The 24,930-nt window shown below is 47.0% G+C and overlaps 1 protein-coding gene across 5 annotated transcripts in view; it reads right to left on the bottom strand.

Annotated features, from left to right (window-relative positions):
- Window positions 1-24,930, bottom strand: part of DMRT1 (doublesex and mab-3 related transcription factor 1) — a 113,714-nt gene that overhangs the window by 68,569 nt on the left and 20,215 nt on the right. For all 5 annotated transcript variants that reach the window (XM_077908397.1, XM_077908402.1, XM_077908403.1 and 2 more), the window contains exon 3: window positions 404-687. In XM_077908397.1, the coding sequence (XP_077764523.1) occupies window positions 404-687 (284 nt within the window). The remainder of the gene's footprint in view (window positions 1-403; window positions 688-24,930) is intronic.

The raw sequence follows: 24,930 nt of genomic DNA, 5'->3' as shown, positions 1-24,930 counted from the left end.
CACTTTGCCCTCCCAGGGTGCAAATTCATCACTAAGATTACTGCCACGCAGAAGGCTGCATCCAGAACGTTCTAAACTGCTCAAAGAAACTAGGGGTGAGCCTGGAGGTGATGAGACCTCACACAGTGAGCCCCTGGTGAATCTGACTCCAGCCAGCTGGGTATTTACGCAAAATGAGAGTGAAAAATGAGAAAAGTAAAATTGCCAAAATGCAAACCCATACATGCATCCTCCTTCACAGTTCCTGCAGCCAGCCTCGGGGGTCACATGATATCACGGAACAGTGAACTTTTTTTTTTTTTTACGCCTTTGGCCTAATGGGTACACACATGTGTGCTGCACTGGTCATATGTGTGTCCATGTGTGCTCCTGACCTATCCAGTCGCTCTGGATAACCTCTTACCTGCCACTGGTTTCCTGTCTGACCAGGCACGTAAGGTGCTGGGAGGCTCCGAAGGCTATTCTTCACAGGGGACCCCCCGAGGGGGCTTCCCACGTCCCCAGAAGAGGAATCAGCAGCCAAGGCCATGGAGTACTGCGGGTAGTTGTACAGATTGTTGTAGTAAGGAAACAGAGAAGGCTGGTAAAAGCTGCTGTAGTAGGTGGAGTCAGAGACCAGGTCAGGTGTGTTCTCCACGTGCCCTCTGCTGGTGACGGCAGGAATATCCTGGATGACCATGCGTCCCTCTAGAAAGAAAAAAAAAGACCATATGGTGTTAATGTGGAGATCCACAAAACTTCAGCTCTAATGGCGACCTACGGCCTTCCTCATCTGCAAAGGGGCAGAGCAAGGCACTGAATTGAGCTGCTTCCTCCTAGGGCCAAAATAAAGGACCTGTTTCTTTCTCTCTCTCTCTTTTTTTTAAGATTTTATTTATTTATTCATGAGACACAGAGAGACACAGGCAGAGGGAGAAGCAGGCTCCTCCCATCTGGAGCCCCTGGGATCACACCTGAGCCGAAGGCAGACGAGCCACCCAGGCGTCCCAAGGACCAGTTTCTTTTCTTTTTTCTTTTTTTTAATTTTTCTTTATTTATTCATGAGAGGCCCCGAGAGAGAGAGAGAGAGGCAGAGACACAGGCAGAGGGAGAAGCAGGCTCCACGCAGGGAGCCCAATGTGGGACTCGATCCCAGGACTCCAGGATCATGCCCTGGGCCAAAGGCAGGCTCTAAAACCGCTGAGCCACCCAGGGATCCCCCAAGGACCAGTTTCTAAGGCTGGTATAACTCACGACACAGCTGGCAGACCCTTGCTGGTTTTTAAAAAAAAAAAAAAAATTTTTAAAAATCAGACCTTGCTGATTTTTACTGAGAATGACAAAAACATTAGTAACCTAAAGTTTGACCAGATCTAACTTCTACCCAAGTAGTCCTAATGTTAAGAAATTAGAGATCAAATCTAGCTAATTTGGCTATCCCCATCATTTTTACAACAAAATTAATCATACTTCACTTTAAATAACGTAATAGAAAAATCCCAGGGCCCTAACTATGGTAGTCACAAAGATATGTCAAAGAGCCAAAGCAAAAGGCTAGGAGTTTAAGCAAACATTGTTTCTTTCACTTCCTTCCACAGCTGATACTGTATCCTTTACAAGTCTGGACAATGGTATATAAGGAGGGTAGACAAACTTCTTCTGTAAAAGGTCAGTTAATCACTATTTCAGGCTGTGAGCCATTCAACTGCAGAACGTCCAGGTTGCTGAGTGGTTGTGTTTCCAATAAAACTTTATTGACAAACACAAGCAGTGGGCTGAAGCTGCCTGAAGGCTGTAATTTCTCAACCCTGGGTCTAGATTTTAAAACTGTGTCGATTCCAGTAAACAAGCAGACTTCTCAGTCATCTCTCCAATGTACATCCATGAAACAATGTTCAAAGAGTAGGTCCAGGTACCTGAAATGGCTGCAAGGGGTCAGGATGCCCCCTCCCAGGAAGTCTACCATCTAGGGTGAAACATGTGATGGGATTATAAATAACAGCAAGGATTATCACATAATACTGGAAGACCCATATGTTTTATGGAAATCCAAAGGCTGGAAAGATGACCTGCAGCCTAGAAAGGATCAGAGAGATCTTGGGGGAAAACTGCACCCCAGCTGCACTTTCATGGAGAAGCAGAAAAGAGGTGAAAAAAAGCGAACAAGAGTGCTGATAAAAGGACAGCAAGGACAAAGCAATGGGAGCAGGAATGTAGTAGAGTTGGGAAGTGCTGGACAGGGAGGTGGGGTTGGAGAACTGGCTGGGGTGCGGGGAGGAGAGGCAGAGCTGGAGCAAGGGATGGAGAAGCCTTCACCCAGCCCTCCCAACCCTGCAGGACCTCGGAGGATTTCAGGGTCATATCTGTGTTCTGGAGCCATTTACCTGGTGGCAATCTTAGGACAAGCGAAGACACAGCAGGCCTGCAACCAGGACTGAGGAGCCTATGCCATGGACAGGGAGACGTAACTCAGTAGAACTGGAGGGGCTGGCAGGACATCAGAAGGAGGACGCAGGAGGAGGCAGGGAGGCTGACGGCGGGGGCGGGGGTGGGGGGGAAAGCCTGGTGCCAAAGGAGAGGGAGGCCTGTGTTCTGCTGAATGGTGGAGACCTGGGAGGCCTATGAAGGCTACAAGCAAGGGTGAGAAAGCACGCTTCTGGCAGAGGGGCGGACAGTGGAGACCCAGGAGCCCAGAAGGTTCTGGCTGCCTCTGGGGAGAGGAGGAGGGAGTTGTAACAAAAGAGTGTGTTCTGGGAGAAGAGAAGGGAGCCTGGGTGCAGCCCGAGGACAGAACAATATGTCACACAGGCCACCGCTGATGTGGATCCTGGAGCGGCCGGGGATGCCTTGTCAATTGCTGCTAAGAGATCAAGCAAATCCATTCTGGAAAAGACCAGCTGAGACCAGGTCTTCAGGACCATGTGGCTTTTTCTAGTGGAAGGAGCTGCAACTTGCCAGAGATCGAGGAGGAAATAGCAGATGAGCCTCCAGAACAGCCAAGAACCTTCTCCTGGCTGGAATGTAGATACAGCAGGCAGGCCCGTGCTGCGGGGCTCGCTTGTGCATCCCTGTACCCAGCACACTGCTGGACACCCAGCAGTCAGCATCTGCAGCAGGGACCCATGCCGTAATGGTTTTCCAAGTAGCCAGGCATCGAAATAAATGTGAGGAAGACACAGAAGCTCCAAGGAGTAATAAGGTGTTATTTCACTTTTAAACCACAGAGAAGGGTTGAGCATATGTAAGCCTAGAGAAGCCAGTGGACAGAAATTCTGCAAACAGTCGACACGTGGCCCAGAGCAGGTGCTCAGAGTGTCAGCTGGCTGAATGTGGAAGGAGAAAGAAAAATAAATAAATAAAAATACACAGAAATATTTAAAAACATAAAATGGGGACAAGCTCCAGAAAGTATTTTCACGGCCTCATTTTTTTTTTTTTAAAGATTTTATTTATTTGAGAGAGCGAGCACAAGTCAGGGACCAGCAGACTCCCCACTGAGCAGGGAGTCCGACTCCCGACTCAGGTCTCCATCCCAGGACCCTGAGATCACAACCTGAGCCAAAGGCAGACACTTTCTTTTCTTTCTTCTCTCCTTTTCCTAGATAATGAGATGAGAAACTCCAACTCCACTATTCTACACTGCACCCGGAGAAGGCACACATGCATTCTCTCCTCCTGAACTTCCCTACTTTTTCTTATTTTAAACACCAATTTCATGGCATTAACAGGTGGTTTTCAGTAGCTAATTCTTTTGTGTTTAATATTGTGTCTTCACTGTTTTCCTGATTACACATAAGCAATCCAAATTTTGCAAAAATGCCAAATTATATAGATGTTTAAATCAGAGAAGGAACAAAAGACATATGCTTTAAAATTTTTTTAATTTGAATTCCATTTAGTTAAAATACAGTGTATTATGTTTCAGGGGTAGAATTTAGTGATTCATTAGTTGCATAAACACCCAGTGCTCATGACATCATGGGTCCTCCTTAATGCCCGTCACCCAGGTACCCCATCCCCCTATTCACCTCCCCTCCAGTGACTCTCAGCTTGTTTTCTAGAATTAAGAGTCTTTTACAGTTTGCCTCCTTCTGTTTTTATCTTATTTTTCCTTGCCTTCCCCCATGTTCATCTATTTTGTTTCTTAAATCCCATATGCGTGAGATCATATGATTATCTTTCTCTGCTGACTTATCTTGCTTATTAGTGTAGCACCCTCAAGTTCTATCCACGCTGTTGCAAATGGTAAGATTTCATTCTTTTTGATGGGTGAGTAATATTCTATTGTATGTATATACCACATCTTATTTATTTATGTATTTATTTATTCATGAGAGACACAGAGAGAGAGGCAGAGACATAGGCAGAGGGAGAAGCTCCTCCCTGTGGGGAACCTGATGCAGGACTCAATCACATAGGACCCAGGACTCCGGGATCATGACCTGAGCTGAAGGCAGATGCTCAACCACTGAGCCACCCAGGCATCCCTACACCACATTTTCTTTATCCATTCATCTGTCAATGGACATCTGGGCTCTTTTCATAATTTGTGGGCTACTGTGGACACTGCTGCCATAAACACTGGGGTGCAGGTGTCCCTTCGAATCACTAGGTTTCTATCTTTTTGGTAAATACCTAGTAGTACAATTGCTGGGTCATAAGGTAGTTTTATTTTTAACTTTCTGAGAAACCTCCATACTGTTTTCCAGAGTGGCTGCAGTTTGCATTCTCACCAACAGTGTAGAAGGATTCCCCTTTCTCTGCATCCTTGCCAACATCTGTTGTTTCTGGAGTTGTTCATTTTACCCATTGTGACTGGAGTGAGGTGGTATCTCATTGTGGTCTTGATTTGGATTTCCCCTATGCTGAGTGATGTTGAACATTTTTTCATGTTGGCTGGTGGCCATTTGTAGGTCTTCTCTGAAGAAATGTCTGTTCATTTCTGGTGCCCTTTTCTTGACTGGTTTTTCGGTGTTGAGTTTGATAAGTTCTCCATAGATTTTGATACTAGCTCTTTATCGGATAGGCCATAAATGACATATTCTTAACCGCTCGGTCACCAGCATTGGTGGGACATCCATATACAATCTCACACTCAGGAAGGCATTTTTCATGCTCATCCCTAACCCTGCAGTGGGAAAAAGTGGATACCCCTCACGACCTGCCCTTTAAAAGCAATGTTTTCAATAAAGAAAACAAGATACATTAGTAGGTAAAGAGTTAAACAGAAGCCCAAGGACACTAGCACTCTAAGATTAGGATAAAGGTTCATGAATTCCTGCATCACAACCCTAGTCAGAACCTTTTATCAGGTCTCAGTTTTATCCAGCAACAAAATGAAGTCTGTAATAATTCTCAAGGTAACAAGAGGATGGCTTGAACAAATGGCACAATGAGCCTCAAATGAAATGCTGTATCAGGTCAGAGCAAGATTTGTTTTGCTACAGCAGACTGTAATTAGCTAATGATGCCATGGCTTTCCCACTTACCCATATTTTATTTCTCTCAAATTATACTGAGCTTTTAAGAATAAATTAAGATATACGTTGGAAAAGTTTTATTTCATACTAGTATTTAAATAATAAAAATCATTTGAGCTCTTTAAGAAGAGATGCCTAAATATTTCTAATCCTAAAATGTTTAAGCACTCTCAAAAAAATGACATTGTAGGGGATTCCCTGGGTGGCTCAGCGGTTTAGCACCTGCCTTTGGCCCAGGGTGCGATCCTGGAGTCCCGGGATCGAGTCCTACATCAGGCTCCCGGCATGGAGCCTGCTTCTCCCTCCTCCTGTGTCTCTGCCTCTCTCTCTCTCTCTCTCTCTCATGAATAAATAAATAAACAAATCTTTAAAAAATGACATTGTAGGGGTGCCTGGGTGGCTCAGTCACTCAGGCGTCCAATTCTTTACTTCGGCCCAGGTCATGATCTCAGGGTTGTGAGATCGAGCCTTGTGCTGGGCATGGAGCCTGCTTAAGATTCTTTCTCTTCCCCTCCCTCTGCCCTTCCCTCCCCAACCTCTCCACCCCCCTTTTAAAGAAAAAAAGAAAAAGCGACATTTTATAAAGGTCTAGGGACATGTGGAACTATCAAACACTGTATTTTATAAATCACACATTTCATTTTCAAGTTCACATCAAAACTCTTGGTCAATGTTAAAAACAGCTTTATGACTCCCAGCCTTTATGTGCATGCTATGTGTACATGGGAATTTCCCAAGGTTGAAATAAACATCCATCAAACGGCAGGTGTCTGATCCAGAGGTACTCAGAGTGTGGTCCTTCCATCCGCAGCTTCAGCACTACCTGGGAACTTGCAGAAATGCACACTCTCAGACCCCACCACAGACCCTGTGAATCAGAAATATTGAGGGGCTGGGCCCAGCAGTCTTGAGCTTTAACAAAGCCCTCAGAAGGCTCCAACGCACTCAAAGATAGAGAATCACTGGTCTACTTTAAAGATTCAAAGCAACTGCTCCGTAAATTATTCCTAAAAACATGACCCCCTGACTGCATTAATGGGACACTCCTGACCGGCTATCAAACAAGAGCATGCAAATAAATACCACTTCTACCAAAATCACCATAAAGCTCAGATCAAGCTGTGTGTTTACTGCTGCCAAACGGTTCTGCTCCTCAAGGCCTACACCCAGGCTTTCTGCATTTATTCTAACCACAAAGGCTTAGTTCAAGTATTTGAGCACTGATTCCCTTTGGAAAAACTTTAATATTCTACACAGGGCTTCTGGAGAAGCAAGAGGAGCGGGTAATATAAAAATTATTTATTCTTGACCTTAAATTGTATTTTTGTATTTATATTTGATTCATTCATTGCTTATCCTAGGACTACGTCCAAAGCTTCACTTTAGTTGTAAAAGGCACAAAGAAATATTCAAAATGTTTCATTTGTTTCTTCTTAAAACTGTGCCAGCTATCTGGCAGCCCGGGTGGCTCAGCAGTTTAGCGCCGCCTTCAGCTGAGGGCCTGATCCTGGAGACTCGGGATCGAGTCCTGCGTGGGGCTCCCTGCATGGAGCCTGCTTCTCCCTCTGCCTGTGTCTCTGCCTCTCTCTCTCTCTCTCTCTCTCTGTGTGTCTCTCATGAATAAATAAAATCTTAAAAAAAAAAAATTGTGCCATCTAGGGTGCCTGGGTGGCTTAGTTGGTTACGCATCTGCCTTCAGCTCACTCAGGTCATGATCTAAGAGTCCTGGGGTGGAGTCCTGCATCCAGCTTCCAGCTAAGCAAGGAGTCTGCTTCTCCCTCTCCCCCTGCTCACTCTTCCCCCCTCCCCCCACTCATGCTCTCTCTCTCTCACTCTTGCCCGCTGTCTGTCTCTCTCTCTCTCTCTCTCTCTCTCTCTCTCAAATATATATATTTTTAAAATGTGCTATCTACTTAGGAAAACAGGTACAGACTGAGAAACATACAAAGCATTCAACTCACTGCCACAATGGCAGTACAGGTGGATGTTATTACCATCGGCAAAAGTGGAGCCAGGAGCTAGAATGGGGGTGACTTAGACATGATGGCATGGGGACACACTCAAGAGAATGATAGCAACAGTGTCATGAAGGAAGAGAAACACAAGTAGTATTGCAGGGACCATGACCCGATGAGCCTGGCTGGAGTACAGATTTCACCTCAAGGGCCCAGAGATGCTGACAATGGGAGGTTATATTGGCTCAAATTGTGGAAGGCCTTGAATATGGATGCCAACCAAGGACTTCTGGTTTCTTCTCAAGCTACAGGGAATCAATGAAGGTGTTCAGAGTGAGGGAGTAACATAAAGATGTTTTAGGAAAATTGATCCAAGCACAAAAGACACATTTAGGAGAAATAAGAGGCAGGAAAATAGACTACACCAGAACAGTATATTCTGTATATGCATATATGATCTGTAGGCTAGCATATATTAGGCTCTTCGTTTTTTTTTAATTTTTTGAAATTTATTTATGATAGGCACACAGTGAGAGAGAGAGAGAGGCAGAGACACAGGCAGAGGGAGAAGCAGGCTCCATGTACCGGGAGCCCGACGTGGGATTCGATCCTCGGTCTCCAGGATCGTGCCCTGGGCCAAAGGCAGGCGCCAAACCGCTGCACCACCCAGGGAACCCAAGGCTCTTCGTTTTTTAAAAAATATTTTATTTATTTGAGAGAAAGAGAGAACACGCATGAGCAGTGGGGAAGGAGAAGCACACTCCCCGCTGAGCAGGGAGCTAGATGCAGGGCTCGATCCCCGAACCCTGGGATCATGACCTGAGCCAAAGGCAGTTGCTCAACCAACTGAGCCACTCAGGTGTCTGTATGTTAAGTTCTTTCAATGCTCTAGGCCTGGAGAGGTAATTACGAGCTTGTACAGGCAGGCTGCAGTAATGGAGGAAAAAGAGAACTGCATGGAAATCACTGGCACATCTGTGTTGTGGGCATTCCCCTCAAACAGCCAGGTTACACTGCTGACAGTTGGCACCCAAGACCCAGGGAAGCCACCCCACTCCCCTATTAGACATGTGACACTCAAGCCTGAGAAGGAACACACTGCTCCCCGGCTGACTAAGAAAGATTAAGAACAGAAGCAGAACACGCCACCTTTCCAATCTCTGCTATGGCGTAATTCCCAAAAGAGTAACTAGAGACGTTCTGTTGAACACGGGGACTTGGCCAAAGCTGGTAAGTTAGGCCAAGTGTCACTACTAATTGGCAATAAACCCAAAGGTAAGATTTACAATTCCTAAACTACAGGATATGTAAACTAACCATACACAATTTGAAATGTACATGTATGTATATATCTGAAAAGTGGTTCCCCATGTACAAACTCTTCATAGGCTATTCCTAACCCTTTTCTGAGTCATAGGGGGAAAAATAAATATTGACAGCTGGCTCTGCAAACCTGAGCTAAACGCCATGATTTCCTCCTGCCCACCCCCAGGCCTGACACACACTGTGATGGGGACATTTTAGCTGCATGGCCAGGACGAGGAAGCACAAAGACAGCGGAAACATCTTAATGAGTTTGCTGAAAATTCCTTTTTTTTTTTTTGTTTTTTTGAATTTGCTGAAAATTCTTAAGCTGGGTTTCACTGTTTCATTTTCTAGAATAAACATGGGCCAAGATGACTTAAGAAAGATATTAGTGGGGTACCTGAGTGGCTCAGTGGTTGAGCATCTGCCTTCAGCTCAGGTCGTGATCCTGGGGTCCTGGGATCGAGTCCCACATTGGGCTCCCCATAGGGAGCCTGCTTCTCTCTCTGCCTGTGTCTCTCATGAATAAATAAATACAATCTTAAAAAAGAATGGTATTAGTAATAACAGAAAACACAACAACATGTGTTTTCCCGGGAGAATGCAGCGTTCTTAACCAGTGGTCTCTTGTACAAATTACCAACCTCTGGGTCCTCTGCCAAAGATGCCCGTGGAAGGATGGCATCAGACGTCTTAAGAGCTGGTATTTATTACTGGTACAGTTATTAATTTGTGCTGGAAGGAGGAAAGGTCATCCAGCCTGGGTTCAACAACTAAGAAAGCAAGGAGGAACTAGGAGAGTATGTGTCTGGAAAAATGACCAGCAGCATTCATCTGATGGAGGCCTATGGACTTGATCCCCTTCTGTTTCAGTGCTCATGTCTGTGGCTCTGCACCTTTACCTTCCACATGTCCAGGCCTTTGATAAGGCTTCCCAATCCCTCTGCTACTTTCTTTGCACTAACATATGCAGCGTGAAATATGATTCACTTCTTCCTGAGAGATCGATACCCACACATGATAAATACCCATATTGATCTTGCAGTGTTATATGCTCGTCTCCGGGCTTGTGGCATATTAATAGTAGTTAACCAGTAATTCATTTGAAGGTAGGTGAAGGATTTTTTTCCGTACTCTTCCCTACTGTCAAGATTCCCAGAGTCGTTGCACTTTGAGTCCTTTACATTCAAACCAAGAGCCAGACTCTTTTTATAATGACAAAACCAAACCCCGTTTCTGCTATGAAAGAGCGCGTAGAAAAACCAGAATTAACAGAATTAACAGTCTGCAAATAGTAAGACTATTTATGATTCCCAGCGATCTCAGGTGATCCGTTAATTTATGTAGACCAGGTTTTATTTTTCTATGTGGTCCCATGCCTTGCACGGTCCCTGTCCTACTTACCCTCTGTGTTTTAGGATTTATTTATTTATTCATGAGAGACCGAGAAAGAGAGGCAGAGACAGAGGCAGAGGGAGAAGCAGGCTCCCTGCAGGAAACCCGAGGTGTGACTCGATCCCAGGATCTCGGGATCACACCCAGAGCTAAAGGCAGACACTCAACCGCTGAGCCACCCAGGCGTCCCTAAGCCTCTGGTTTTAGGAGCTATCCAGCAGGCAAAATTGTTCACTGCTAAGTCTGAGATCTCAAAATTACCTACCTAATATATTGTGCTGAGTGTCAGACGGGTACAGAAGTGTAAGTCATTTTCTCTATTCCTTTTCATTTTTAAGGAAAATTAAGGTTTTAAGCATGTGATCACTGATTCCATGTCATGGAATCAGGAGGATGGCAGGGGGTACCTCCCTGGGACCAGAAGTATTGCTCAGCTCCTTGCTTTTAGCTTTCTTCTCTGCAGGGCAGCCCCTATGTCCAGATTAACAGCTCCTGGCACTTTCTAGACTTAGGAAGAGCAGAGAAACCCAGAGAGACGCCCCCACAAGTGGAGAACCTAGAGAGAGACTTGGGGAGAACAGACTTCTTGTGAGCTGAGCCCTGGAGCCTCTAAGCATTCACACAATTCCAAGACAAGCTTGCCCCTTGAGGAGGGAACAGGTGGGATTTCAGCAGGAAAGCAGCGCTAGTGCAGCGACAGGCCTGACTTCAGAGGTGGCAGCGTGCCTACTGTTCCCTGACCTGTGCCCGGGATGATGAACAAGGGGGTGTCACCACCGCTGTCACCTCCCCCAGGTGGAGACATGGTTCACGTTCGACACAGGGTGCAACATGACCCATCTGGGACCTTGGGACACACAGGCTGTTGTCCCTGACGCTGAAGGACTCGCAGGGGACCCTCCGAGACAGACACACAGAAGCCGAGTGGGGCCAAGGCTGTGGGAAAACACAAAAACCGTGCAAAGGGAGGGCGAGATTAAGCCCAACCTTCCAAGTACATGTTCTGCTGCCAATGGCTCACTCACGTCACCCTGGTACACAAAGCATAGAATGTGTCTGAGCCAATTTCTCCCTTTTCCCAAGGGTTGTGTTGTTGTTGTTGTTGTTGTTGTTGTTTAATCTAATTTGGTCCTGGAGGAATTGCCAAATTCAGTTTTCTTAGGGTGAAGGCTTTTGAAAACAGAACGAACCTGAGGTTGGTCTTTTGAGCCAGGAGCAGGTTTGGTAAAAGGGGGTATAAAATACCAATGTGTGACGCGGAGGGATCTGGAGAGACAGAGAGAGGGGGAGACCACTTCTTGGGGAGACAGAGAGACAGGGAGAGAAGAGGGAGGAAGATACTGATTGCTGAGCATGACCACATCAAAGAAACCAAGCAGGAACATATGGGGGAAATAGAGAATCATGAAGACAAAAAGGCCTTTCAAGGGAGTTGGCCACTATGTGAAACAGGCCAGCCTGGGGCCACTGAAGAGCAAACAGATCCACTGTGTGCAGCAAACCCTCAAAGTGGGCTTCAACGACCTCCACGTGGACCTCAAACTTTCTAATTGATTAAGTTCTTTTTGAGGCACCTGGATGGCTCACTGTCTGTGATCCTGGGGTTCCGGGATCGAGTCCCGCATTGGGGTCTCCGCAGGGAGCCTGCTTCTCCCTCTGCCTGTGTCTCTGCCTCTCTCTGTGTCTCTCATGAATAAATAAAATCTTAAAAAAAAAAAAAAGTTCTTCTTTCTGGCTTACCTCTTAACTCAGGCAAAAGACCCTGTGGGCCAAGCCTCCCCAGGACGGGAACTAAAGCTGCCACCCCCTCAAGCAACAGGGTCTGTCCTGAGCCAGCAACACCCTGCGGGGCTGACCCAAGACAATGATCCACTTGACCTTCATTGCCCACCTGCAAGGACCCATCCACCACCCTGCAAGGATTTTCCACACTTTAGAGACAGTCTTTGAAATGTTCGCCTGTGGTCTTCGAGGCTGGCCTCACTAAAATTCCTTTCTTGTTTCTCTTCCACTCGACTCTCTGCCTTAGGATTCCTGACAGCGTGAAGTGGCTGACCCTGGTCTATTTGGAATTCCCGGGGCTGGGTGCTCTTGCATCCCTGCACCCTGGCTACACCCCCACGTGCCGGTCAATCCCTGCCCTCAAGGAGCTTCTCTCTGTGGTGAAGAAGAGCACGAGGGAGGAATCAAGGAATCACAAAGGGCTCCCATCAACAGAGCTGCACGTATCTCCGGCCAGCAGGAGGAGAAGGAGGCTGGGCCAGCACAGGAGGATGGAGTTCAGACTCTCCTCCAAGGAGGACTCCCAAACAGATCTGAAAAGACACACTCACAGCGCGGGCTTCACTGTGTGGTCCCACAGAGCAGCGCACGGCATCGGGCAACCCGCCCCCCCTGCACCCGCACACCGACCTGCATTCCTAGCCCGGGCCTCTGCTCTCCCTTCCCTGCTGTCCGTGTGTTCCCCCTTCCGCATCCCCTCCGTGTGTGCCTCAGAATTCCCTGGGGCCACCCAGGAAAACCGCTGGCCTGCACAGGTAGTCAGACATGGAGAGGATGCCATTTCTCTGACTTTGCTAGAAAATGTGCATGGCCATGAGAGCCTATCTCAGTGATCAAGAGTTTTCTCTCTTCAGGCCAGCTCAGAGCTCTCTATCGCTGGAGGCGCCAGAGACGGTCAACAGTGCCAGCAGGCTGGGGGAGTCCCAGTGCCACCAACAGGCCAGCGGCAGGGCCCAGGTGTGGGAGGGGACAGGGAAGACAGGAAGGACGGGCAGTGCTCTATTCCAGAAGGGATCTTACAGGGAATCCCGTCCTCACCCTTTTTAACATCCCTTGCCCTGAGAAAGCTTTCAGTTAGGGACATTTGTGACAAGAGGTGTCTCCACAGAAAAGGCCTGCTCTGAATTGTGTTCCAACAACGTCAAATGCGGGGATGATCTTCATCAGGGTCTTCTACTAGGCCGCCGAGGGTGCTGGACACAGGGGTGTCGGTTCTCAAGTTTGCTCCCAGCCAGCATCCTGTAGGTTCGGAATTTAGTCTTCCTTATTTTCTTTTAAAAATATCTTCACAGGGACGCCTGGGTGGCTCAGTGATTGAGCGTTTGCCTTCAGCTCAGGTCGTGATCCTGGGGTCCCAGGATCGAGTCCCACATCGGGCTCCCCACAGGGAGCCTGCTTCTCCTTCTGCTTATGTCTCTGCCTCTATCTCTGTGTCTCTCATGAATAAATAAAATCTTAAAAAAAAAAAAAAGACTTTCACAGAGGGAGTTGGGGGGGATGGGCAGGATGGGGGATAGGTACTAAGGAGAGCACTTGTGACAAGCACTGGCACTGGGTGTTGTATGAAGTGATGAACCACTGAATGCTGCTCTGGAAACCAATACTGCACTGGATGTTAACCAACTAGAATTAAAATTTTTTAAATTTACTGAAAAAATAAATAAAAATGGGATCCCAGGTGTCTGTCTTTGCTCTTTCAGGTCCCAGGTGGTGATGGGAAGTTTGGGCGTGGACACTCGAGTCCTGCATCGGGCTCCCCACACAGAGCCTGCTTCTCTCTCTCCCTGTGTCTCTGCCTCTGTCTCTCACAAATAAATAAATAAAATCTTTTTAAAAACCCACACAAGTAAATGTCATCATATTGTTTCACAGGGTTTTTGCGCAGCTCCAGATTCTACCCCCTTCATTGTAACAATCCAGGGTTTCTTTCAGTGAGGTAGTTGTCTTGTAGGTGCTTCAGGTCATGGAGGACAACGCTGAGTAGGCCTGGGCCCCTGTGGCCCTGGTTCCCCCCTTGGCTGCAGGCGGTGGTGTGGGTGGAGAATGCCCTGGGGGCCAGGCCACACCTCAGCCACTGCAGGGCAGCCTCTGGCTAGAAGACCAACGTGGGGACCCAGCACCAGAGGGCCACTAGGATGACACCAGGGCCACGGTCTGAGCACAGCTTTAAACGCACCAAAGGCTGGCACTTTCATACAGAAAAGTCCCATCTCACATCTTTCACGCAGCAGTTCCAAAAATGCGGTGGAGGCCCCATCCACAGCTCCCTGTCAAGGATCTAGAAGGTCAAAGGGACTTCCACAGTAACTCGAAGATATTATTCACCTTTTTCACTGTGTTGACAGTTGCACATGGAAGCGGTGGTGGTGGCTGGGGGGGAGGACAACCATCTTCGTACACATCCACCAGTCCCACCTAACTGCACTGGTGCTCGCTGGATTCCCGACAGTCCTCATTGTAATACTTTATTTTGTAAAATACTAAAAAAATTAAAAAATTTTTAAAGGTTGCATTTATTTATTCATGAAAGAGAGAGAGAGGCGGAGACCTGGGCAGAGGGAGAAGCAGGCTCCCTGTGGGGAGCCTGATGCGAGACTTGATCCCAGGACCCAGGGGTCACGCCCTGAGCCAAAGGCAGATGCTCAACCACTGAGCCACCCAGGCATCCAAATTTAAATTTTTTAATGCTAATCTTGCTTAAGATGCCCTTGAAGAAGCAGGAAAAAAAAACCTTGATTAAATCTCTACCTTTGCCGGAGCCTTTTTAATATCCTGTAACAAAGTGGGAGAGACTCATAAAGTGCTTCTGCTGCAACCCCAGGGTGATGGTTTCCTTGAACAGGTTACTTTGCACAAATGTATGAATGAAGAGCTATACTCTCTGCTTTTTCTTTAAATGGAACATTATATACTCAAAAGAATGATGACAAACTATGGCTACTGGGGCCTGGGTACCTGTCAGACAATGTCTTGAAAAGGAACAAAGCCAGCCTGTGAGACCGTCACTTCAAGGAAAACCACCGACGGTATTTATTGCCCCAAATTCGAACTTTCAAGGAAAAATCAGAATTTTTGAAAACCTGTGTCTGCCCCCGTGCACTCCACAGTTTCCCAAATCTGAAGACTGCTTTGACAAGATCAGAGTGATATTCATGAATGGGACTTTTCTGATATTTTGCAATGAAACAGGACAACTTTTGGAAGATGTTGCACAACTCGATGAACTACTATTTTCCAAATGACCAATGCGGGACGTTACAAAATAACACATGGGTGAAAGGTCCATTTAAAGTGCATGATAGGGATCCCTGGGTGGCGCAGAGGTTTAGCACCTGCGTTTGGCCCAGGGCGCGATCCTGGAGACCCGGGATCGAATCCCACGTCGGGCTCCTGGTGCTTGGAGCCTGCTTCTCCCTCTGCCTGTGTCTCTGCCTCTCTCTCTCTCTCTCTCTCTGTGACTATCATAAATAAGTAAAAATTAAAAAAAAATAAAATAAAGTGCATGATGGTGGGCGCCTGGGTGGCTCCATTGGTTGAGCATCCGAGTCTTGATTTCAGCTCAGGCCATGGTCTAAGGGTCATGACAATAAGCCCTGCACTGGGGCTCCGTGCTCAGTGGAGAGGCTGCTTGGGATTCTTGCTCTCCCTCTGCCTCCATCTGTACCTGCCCCCACTCTCTCTCTCTCAAAATAAATAAATCAGTCTTAAAGTGTAAGATGGACCAGTGGGTTTTAATTCAGCAGAGAACAAAAAGCTTATTAGCAGGGTTTCAGACTCCACCCTACCACTAATCTTTAAGAAATTATCACTGGGGCGCCGCAGTGACTCAGCTGGTTGAGAGTCTAACTCCTGGTTTCAGCTCAGGTCATGATCTTGTGGTTGTGAGATCGAGCCCCTAGTGGAGCTCTGAGCTCTCAGTGTAGTCTGCTTCAGGTTCTCTCTCCCTCTCCTTCCTGCTCATGCTCTCTCTCAAATAAATAAGATCTTTTAAAGGAAAAAAAAAATCACCTTTCAAGTTTTGGTCCAGTATCAGAAAACAGGCACAAGGCTATTCAAACACTTCTTTCCCCTTTCCAAATACTCACCTACATGAAACTGAATTTTCACATATTTCAATCAAAACAACAGACTAAAGAAGTAGATAACGGGAACATAGCTGTGTCCTGCTATAAGTCAGACTCAAAACGGTTTTGCAAAACCACAAAAACAATGCCACTCTCCTCACTAATTTTTGTTCTGAAAAAGACATGTTTTTACTGAAACATGTTACTTACACTAACAAATGATAGATTATTTTAAAGGAATTAAATATATTTTTAATTTATCAGTTTTGGACTTTAATTCAATAATTTTTTTTTTAAAATTTATTTACTCATTCATGAGAGACGCTCCAGTATCCAGTTCTGCTTTTGAGAACCAGAGCTACTGCAGTGCTTCCCCTATGTAAGTCAGGCTTAAAAAGAAAAAAAAAGATTTTATTTATTTATTCATGAAAGACACAGAGAGGCAGAAACACAGAGGGAGAAGCAGAGGGGAGCCCAATGAGGGACTAGATCCCAGGACCCCGGGATCTTAAGCCAAAGGCAGATGCTCAACCACTGAGCCACCCAGGTGCCCCCTCCCAATAAATGCTGATACAGAATCCATATACACAGAAGCTCTTTGAGGACCTTGATGATTCTTAAGAGCATAAAGGGGTCCTTGTTACCAGAAAGTGTGAAGACCTCTGTCTCATGAGCTCTTTCCAGGAGGACTGATGCGTGGTAACCAGAGGCCAGGGTCTCATCCCGAGCAAGCTGCATAGTTAGCAGTCAGCAGTGAAGTCCCGGCTGGGAGCCTCTGGCTCTGTGCTTAAGCCTAAAACATTTCTTCTAGTAGCACAGACACTAACCACTGCACCATATGGCCATGTAGCAGAACTTCCAGTTGAGAGCCCTGGCTCCCAAGTTAAATTGCTCCCTGAAATCTGGGATCTACTGTCCCAAGACTTTGAGACCAGGTCCTCAGTGTTCTATGCCCCCGTGTCTCTACGGAATGTGGGGATAACGCTGCTATGTATTCCACACTGGGCACAGGAGGCTCTGACGCATGGTAAGTGCTTGAGAGAGGTCAGCTACTGTCATGATCGCAGTCACAGCAGAATGGTGGCTTGACTTCTCTCCCATCAAGCAAGGAAGCCACTAAATAATTCTCCAAAAAAATATATATATATTTTTTAAAGGACGCCTCGGGGGCTCAGCCTGTTGAATATCTGCCTTTGGCTCAGGGCGTGATCCCCGGGTCCTGGGATCCAGTTCCGAATTGGGTTCCCTATGGAGCCTGCTTCTCCCTCTGCCTGTGTGTGTGTCTCTCTCTCTCATGAATAAATAAATAAAATAAAAAAAATCCCTGCTCTAAATGCTCATCTTTGGGGTGCCTCAGGAGGGCTGGGCTGCACCTGGCAGAGGCTTCCCGAGCACAACTCAACTTGGAAAGAACAGAATCCTCCGCTCCTGGCCTTCTCTGAGGTCAGACAGTAGCCTTGAGTACAGTCGGTGTGATATCACTCCCTAAAGTCATAATCAGGAAATGTGGGAACAATGTGTTTCTCCCACAAGGCAATCATGACAGGGCTATTTTAAACGTCAAACACAAACCTGGAGCCCGGACAGCAAACAACCTCTTCACTGTGTACCTGCCGTTGGCCTGAAACCATCTCTTCTTAGTGAGGCGAATACAGGCGGGGCGGAGAAGAGCTGACCCCTGCCCTCGCTTCCCCGAACCCTCTCTCCCCCAGCCCCATACCTCCTCGAGTATCCAGTTCTGCTTTTGAGAAGCAAAGCTACTGCGGTGCTTCCCTTATGTAAATCAGGGCCTTTTTTTTTTTTTTTAAGATTTTATTTATTTATTCATGAGAGACACAGAGAGGCAGAAACACAGGCAGAGGGAGAAGCAGAGGGGAGCCCAATGCGGGACTCGATCCCAGGACCCCGGGATCACACCCTGAGCCAAAGGCAGACACTCACTGAGCCACCTAGGTATCTCTAAGTCACAGTTTTTCTTTCTTTCTTTATGGGGGGGGGGGTATTGCCACTGTTCATGGCTGAACTTTTAGCTTGCTGTAAAGTTAATGTGCTATCCGCTGTTCATCCCAAGCGAGGCTGTGGGGCCGTGTATTTTCTGCCACCCGAAAAAGCCCATTATCTGTAATTGCCCATTACCAGGCATAATTATTTCTCCAGCTCGGCCCGTGACCTCCAGGGCTGTGCACCAGTCAGCTCACGGCGGCATCCTACCTAGGAATTTGTGAAGGAAGCTCCTCTGACCTTTATAGCGCCCGCAATGCCCTGGTCGGTGGGCTCAGGAGCCCACATCAGGAGCTCCCCCGGGTGCCCTTACCTCGATCAGCAAGATTTCAGATCGCTTTCCCACCCCCGTGGAGGCTTTCCTCCCCATCCCCAACAACGGGCAAACAAAGCCTAATCGAGGCTCCACTGTGGGGGAGTTGGTAACCCAAACTGAGAATTATCTGCAGCTCTCCCTCCTCCCTCTTCTTGGCTATTTCACTGTATCACGCCTTTTTTTTTTTTTTTTCTTTTAAGATTGCTACTTGGAGAAGGTGGACATAAGGGATGGCGAAACTTTAAATCTTAAATTCAATACATACGCTCCCACATTTAGTGGTTTTTCAAGTGGGAAGAGGTTTTATGTTCCGATCAGTGATGAAAATGATGAATTTGGGGATTCCACAGGTACTTAAGATATTAATTTCTAGAACGGACACTCGGTCACTCTGGCAAGTCACTCTACAGCCATCTCACTTTTCAGGGTCAGCGGGAACCAAGCCGAAGGGACGGGGACCGCTGGCTGCACGCGGCGTGGGTGCGGAAGGGCTCGGCCACCCCCTGGCACTCCTGCGGCTTCCCCTCTACAGCCTCCTTCACCACCCCACTGCCCAGAGCCGGCCTGGCGGTGTGAGACGCACCTCTAAGCACAGATCCGGTTCACAGAAAAGTCCAAAAGGGCACACGCAGTTAGAAATGAGACCACTCAGGTGCTGCGTGGCCACTCGCCGCCACGGCCCCCACGCTGTCCACCAGCATCTCCTGGATGCGCGGCCTGGTTGTCTTTGCCATCTTTATTTTCCTTCGGTCTTTCCTTCCTTTTCAATGAAGCTCCTCTAAAATTAACAGAAGTCCACTCTAACTATAAACACTTGTCTGTTCTTTCTGTTTATTTAATTCAATTAGTCAACATAGATTAGTTTCCAATGTAGAATTCAGTGATTCGGTGATTCATCAGTTGCCTATCACATCCAGTGCTCATCACATCATGTGCCCTCCTTAATGCCTATCACCCAGGTACCCCATCCTCCCACCCACCTCCTCTCCAGCAACCCTCAGTTTGTTTCCCAGAATTAAGAGTCTCTCATGGTTGGTTTCCCTCTTTCTTCCCCGTTTTCCCTCCCTTCCTCTATGATCTTCTTTGCTGTTTCTTATATTCCACATATGAGTGAGATCATATGATAGCTGTCTTTCTCTGATTGACTTATTTCACTCGGCGTAATACCTTCCAGTTCCATCCATGTTGATGTAAATGATGGGTATTCATCCTCTCTGATGGCTGAGTGATATCCCATTGTATATATACAGCACATCTTCTTTATCCATTCCCCTGTCGATGGACATCTCGGCTCCTTCCGCAGCGGACACTGCTGCTATAAACACTGGGGTACAGGTGTCCTGCTGTTTCACCACATCTGTATCTTTGGAGTAAATACCCAGTAGTGCAATTGCTGGATCATAGGATAGCTCTTTTAACTTCTTGAGGAACCTCCACACTGTTTTGCAGAGTGGCTGCACCAGCTTGCATTCCTGCCAACAGTGTAGAAGTTTCCACTTTCTTCACATCCTCGCCAGCATCTGTTATTTCCTGACTTGTTCACTTTAGCCATTCTGACTGGAGTGAGGTGATACCTCACTGTGGTCTTGATTTGTATTTCCTTGATGCCCAGTGATGTTGAGTGTATTTTCATGTGTTTGTTGGCATCTATATGTCTTCTTCGGAGAAAAGTCTGTTCATGTCTTCTGCCCATTTCCCTTGGCCATTCTTTCAACTGCCATCTTTACCAAAGACAGGTAGGGTGAACCAGAGAGAATGAAACCTAACAGCTTTTCACAGAATCCAACACCAGGGAAGAAGGCCTATGAAGTCATTTTCCCCCTTGTTCTGATGAGTGGAGAAATAAAAGCGGTGAGACTAAGGACATGTGTACAACTAGCAGTGGGACAAGGCTGAGGCTCCCGTTCTTGCCACTGGGCCATGTCATTAAGGGACAAGGAAGCTGCGCAGACATGACCAATGAACATCCTGAACATCCTGAGTTTTTTTTTTTTAAGATTTATTTATTTATTTATTTATTTATTTATTTATTTATTTATTTATGTATTTATTTATTTATGAGAGAGAGAGAGAGAGAAAGAGAGAGAGAGAGAGGCAGGGACACAGGAGGAGGGAGAAGCAGGCTCCATGCTGGGAGCCCAATGTGGGACTCGATCCTGGGACTCCAGGATCGCGCCCAGGGCCAAAGGCAGGCGCTAAACCGCTGAGCCACCCAGGGATCCCACATCCTGAGTTTAAAAAACATCTGTCCGCACTGACAAACAGTCAAGCCTGACGATTTCCTGGGGAAGCATATAAATGACTACTAATGGTTTAAAAGCCCGCATGACCGTGCATCAAACACAGAGGTCAAGAGAGTTCTCGGATTCCAAAGACAGACACCTGGCCAGTCAGAACCTCATTCTCACCACTGGGGAATGTTGGGCAGGGCAGGGGCTGAGAGCCGTGGTCTAGTCCAAGGGTACCACACTGGCCCGAAGCCCCTAACCTGTGGCTCTGTGCACTTTGGCCCTCAGCACGCAGTGAGCAAGCTCTGCCAATCACAAGGCCCAAGTGCAACTTCCACTGTGACAGCCCCCTTACTGTCCTTCTTACTTTTTGGCTGGAGCCAGAGGCTTCTGGCTTTGGGTAATAATGGCAGCTAGCATTTGCAAAGCCCCAAAGACTGACCACACAGGATATCTGGACACATATGCGTGCACCCACACACCTAAACACATACCCACATGCACACATGGATCTATACCCACACCTGTATCTGTATCTATGTATCAATCAACATCCTAACAGCAAAGAAAGCCAGATCTTAACTGAAAGAAACCATTACCCAGAGTCAACTAGAATGCTATCAGGGCAACCAAGACACACAGCACAACAGGAGCTTTGCAACTGGTCAGCTTCACACAGGCACAGCTGTGTCACACCTACCTTTACCTTCCTCACCTAGGGACCTGTATTGTATGGATTTCTTCACGTCTGGATCACTGGAAATCTAACATGCTTTCAGAAATTCTGTTTTGGGGATCCCTGGGTGGCACAGCGGTTTGGCGCCTGCCTTTGGCCCAGAGCGCGATCCTGGAGACCCAGGATCGAATCCCATGTCGGGCTCCCGGTGCATGGAGCCTGCTTCTTCCTCTGCCTGTGTCTCTGCCTCTCTCTCTCTCTCTCTCTCTGTGACTATCATAAATAAATAAAAATTAAAAAAAAAATTCTGTTTCACAGGGGAACCTGGGTGGCTCAGTCAACTAAGCATCTGCCTTTGGCTCAGGTCATGATTGGGGGTCCTGGGATCAAGTCCTGCATTGGGCTCCCAGCTTAACTCAGAGTCTGCTTCTCCCTCTCTCAGTGCCCCTCCCCACCGCACATGCTTGCTCTCTCTCCTCCTAAAATAAATAAAATCTAAAAAAAAAAAAGAAGAAAAAGAAATTCTGCTTCACAGAAAGGTCTCCACTGTGAAGAACTGCTTGACAGCACACAAAACACACCAAGCCCCTAGGCACATGTCTGCAGCAGGGGACAGCCCGTGGTATGGGGGGAAGGTGCACAGACTCTAACCCAGGGGCCAAGCTGTGTCCACGGCAAAGGAGTCGGCAAACTGCGGGCAGCACCTGCTATCACCTGTGGCTGCATCAACCACCCACCTCACCTGGGCTTCTCACAGTTTATTCCAACACAAAAACCATACTGGACTGACAAGTAAGAGAATATGCTGTTGTTTTAAAAAAAAATTTTTTTTTTAAGATTTTATCCATCCATTTGAGAGAGAATAAGAAAGAGAGAGTGGAGAGAAAGCAGGGCGGGGAGGGGCAGAGGGAGAAGCAGACTCCCTGCTGAGCAGGGAGCCCAATGTGGGGCTTAATCCCACAACCCTGAGATCCTGACCTGAGCCGAAGGCAGAGAAAAATTCAACTGACTGAGCCATCCAGGTGCCCTTGTTGTTTTTTAATTCAGCAATGAGACAAGATTAAGTATCTAAACAGCAACCAAAAAAAGCATACACTCCCGGGGCACCTGGGTGACTCAGTGGTGTTAAGCATCTGCCTTTGAAGCAGGTCGTGATCCCAGGGTCCTGGGTTCAAGTCCTGCATCAGGATCCTGGCAGGGAGCCTGCTTCTCCCTCTGCCTGAATCTCTGCCTCTGTGTGTCTCTCATGAACAAATAAATAAAATATTCTAGAAACACATAAGTTGTAATAAGTTGTCCCCCAGCCCCAGGAAAGAAACGACACAACAGGCAGACTGCGAGCCCCACCTGGGGGTGCTCCTGCCTTGTAGACTAGACACAGACCAGATTCAAAACCCAAATTCATTTGGGGCACCTGGGTGGCTCAGTTGGTTAAGCATCCGACTCTTGATTTCAGCCCAGGTCATGATCAGGGTCATGATCTCAGGGTTGTGAGATCAAGTACACATTGGGTTCCACGCTGGGTGTGGAGCCTGCTTGCAATTCTCTCTCTTGCTCTGCCTCTGCCCCACTCCCCCTCTGTGGATACTCTCTTAAAAACCACCTCAAATTCATTCATTCATTCATTCATTCATTCAATACCAGCTGAGTGCTCAACTGTTTATCTCCAAGGTAGGAAGGGTCACTTTATCATGATGTTACCACATGCATCTCCAGGCCCCTTCAGGTTCAGTCTGAAATGAGGAAGCCTACCAGGCTCCACAGCAGGTGTAGGGCTTTATTGATTGCAAGCCAAAATACCGAGTGCAGACCTCCCTCCAGAGCTGAAACAAGCATTGTAGACAAGGAGAAAAAGCTATTAAACAGTGCACAGAAAATATGACACCTTAGGTAAAACGAAGGAAATAATAAGCAACAGATTATTAAATTCTCAGGGACTGGAAAGGCAAAAGTAGGGAGGAGAAACAAAGTCACTGCAGATTAAATATGGCGAGTTTTAAGCCAATTATAAGAGATCAAAGTGAACATGAGAGGGGAGGAGTAGCCTTACAAGTAACCGAGATAGGAGACCTTGGGAGAAATATGACCAGGGTAAAATCATTACAGTTTACAGTAAAAGTAATCTAGGGATGACTTCAGAGAGAGAAATTCACTAGAGACCACTACTTGGATGAGCAGGATGGGCACAGAAATAAAAAAGCTCTTTATTTTAAAAAAGGTACGTGACTCAGGCCACTTGGATGGCTCAGTGGCTGAGCATCTGCCTTCAGCTCAGGTCCTGATCCCGGGGTTCTGGAATCGAGTCTCCCATCGGGCTCCCCACAAGAAGCCTGCTTCTCCCTTTGCCTATGTCTCTGCCTCTGTGTCTCTCGTGAATAAATCAGTAAAACCTTAAAAAAACAAAAAACAAAAAACAAAAAGACACACGACTCCAGAGGGAAGGTACCTTCTCTGTAGAACAACAAATTGGCAACGTGGAAAGCCTAAGTAAAAAATTCCAGTGCCTTGAGCCACATCACAGGTTTCTATAGCATCAACCTCATATTGAGGAAATTGGGCATGGTCTTCACCATCTGGCAGTGGAAACAAGAGGAAGAGGCGACGGTGTAGTATCCACAGAGGAGCGTCCTTGAAATTCATTTGACACTTGTTTAACCTCCAATAAAAACCCGACACTGCCTCCTTTGAATAATGTCAACTGCCTTGAAAGCTTCAACCCTAACTTTTCTAGACTTCAGAGAAGCAGAGCTAAGAAAAGAGTGGCTTTTAACCTCAATGTCATCTCTCATTTATGGAATATCCTCCCAATTTACCAATTTATGTACAGTCTTGCAGTTGCTACCAGGCAAGAGCTCTGCAGTGACTCTGGGGGCACTGAGAAAGCAGGAACTAGGATGCTCCCTGGGGAGGGGGGGCAGCGGGGCTTAACAGGTACCGTGCATGCCAGGTACCAGCTGGAGTACAGTACAGTACCAGCTGGAGTCTGGATGCAACACAGGCCTTCTGAGTCCAGGTCTGGACCCCTCCCTCTCACCCCCCTGCCCCCCTGCAATCACAGGAAAAACCCCGACACCCAGTTCTTCACCCTTGTTCTGAGTAGTTAATTCTGTATGTTTTGTTTTATTTTGGTTGCTTTAGCCATCATCAATGCATCGGACACTACAAGATATCAGAGCCAGGAAGCTAAAGGAAGCAGAGAATACGGCCTAGGACTCCCCAATACAAGCAGCACATTAAGATGGAGGTTAACACCTGCCTTATAAAATTTCCTCTTTCCTACGTGAAACTGTACACAGGTCACTATCAAACTATATAAGGATGACTAGAGCTTACATAGAACTGCATTTATAGAATGAGAAAATGTGAAATAACAACCTAGCACTTATGGACACTGAGAAAATACATCTCAAGAAAACAAGAAAAGAAAAAAGGGGGTTCTGCACCTCAATGATTTTACACACCCCACACCTGAATACACACTGTTTACCTGGCCGAGCTCCCCAGTGGGTCCCCAAGGACTCCGATCCAGGTGGGAATCCTGACCCCACCACGTGTGATCCCGAAGGCGTTACTGGATCTCAGATTCCTTCTACATGGAAAAAGGCAGTTCCTATTTTATAGAGCGGCTGCAGAGATCAAATGAGAATATAAATAACAAAGCAGGTAGGACCACACCCAGCGGGAGCCAGACCTGCCTACGGGAGAGCTAGTGGTACCCTACGGATCACCACCACCTCTGAACACACAAA

The sequence above is a fragment of the Canis aureus genome, chromosome 1 (assembly GCF_053574225.1).
Source record: "Canis aureus isolate CA01 chromosome 1, VMU_Caureus_v.1.0, whole genome shotgun sequence".
In the NCBI taxonomy this organism is placed as follows: Eukaryota; Metazoa; Chordata; class Mammalia; order Carnivora; family Canidae; genus Canis; species Canis aureus.
The sequence above is the reverse complement of the archived record's forward strand: the minus strand, read 5'-3'. Positions and strand labels throughout refer to the sequence as shown.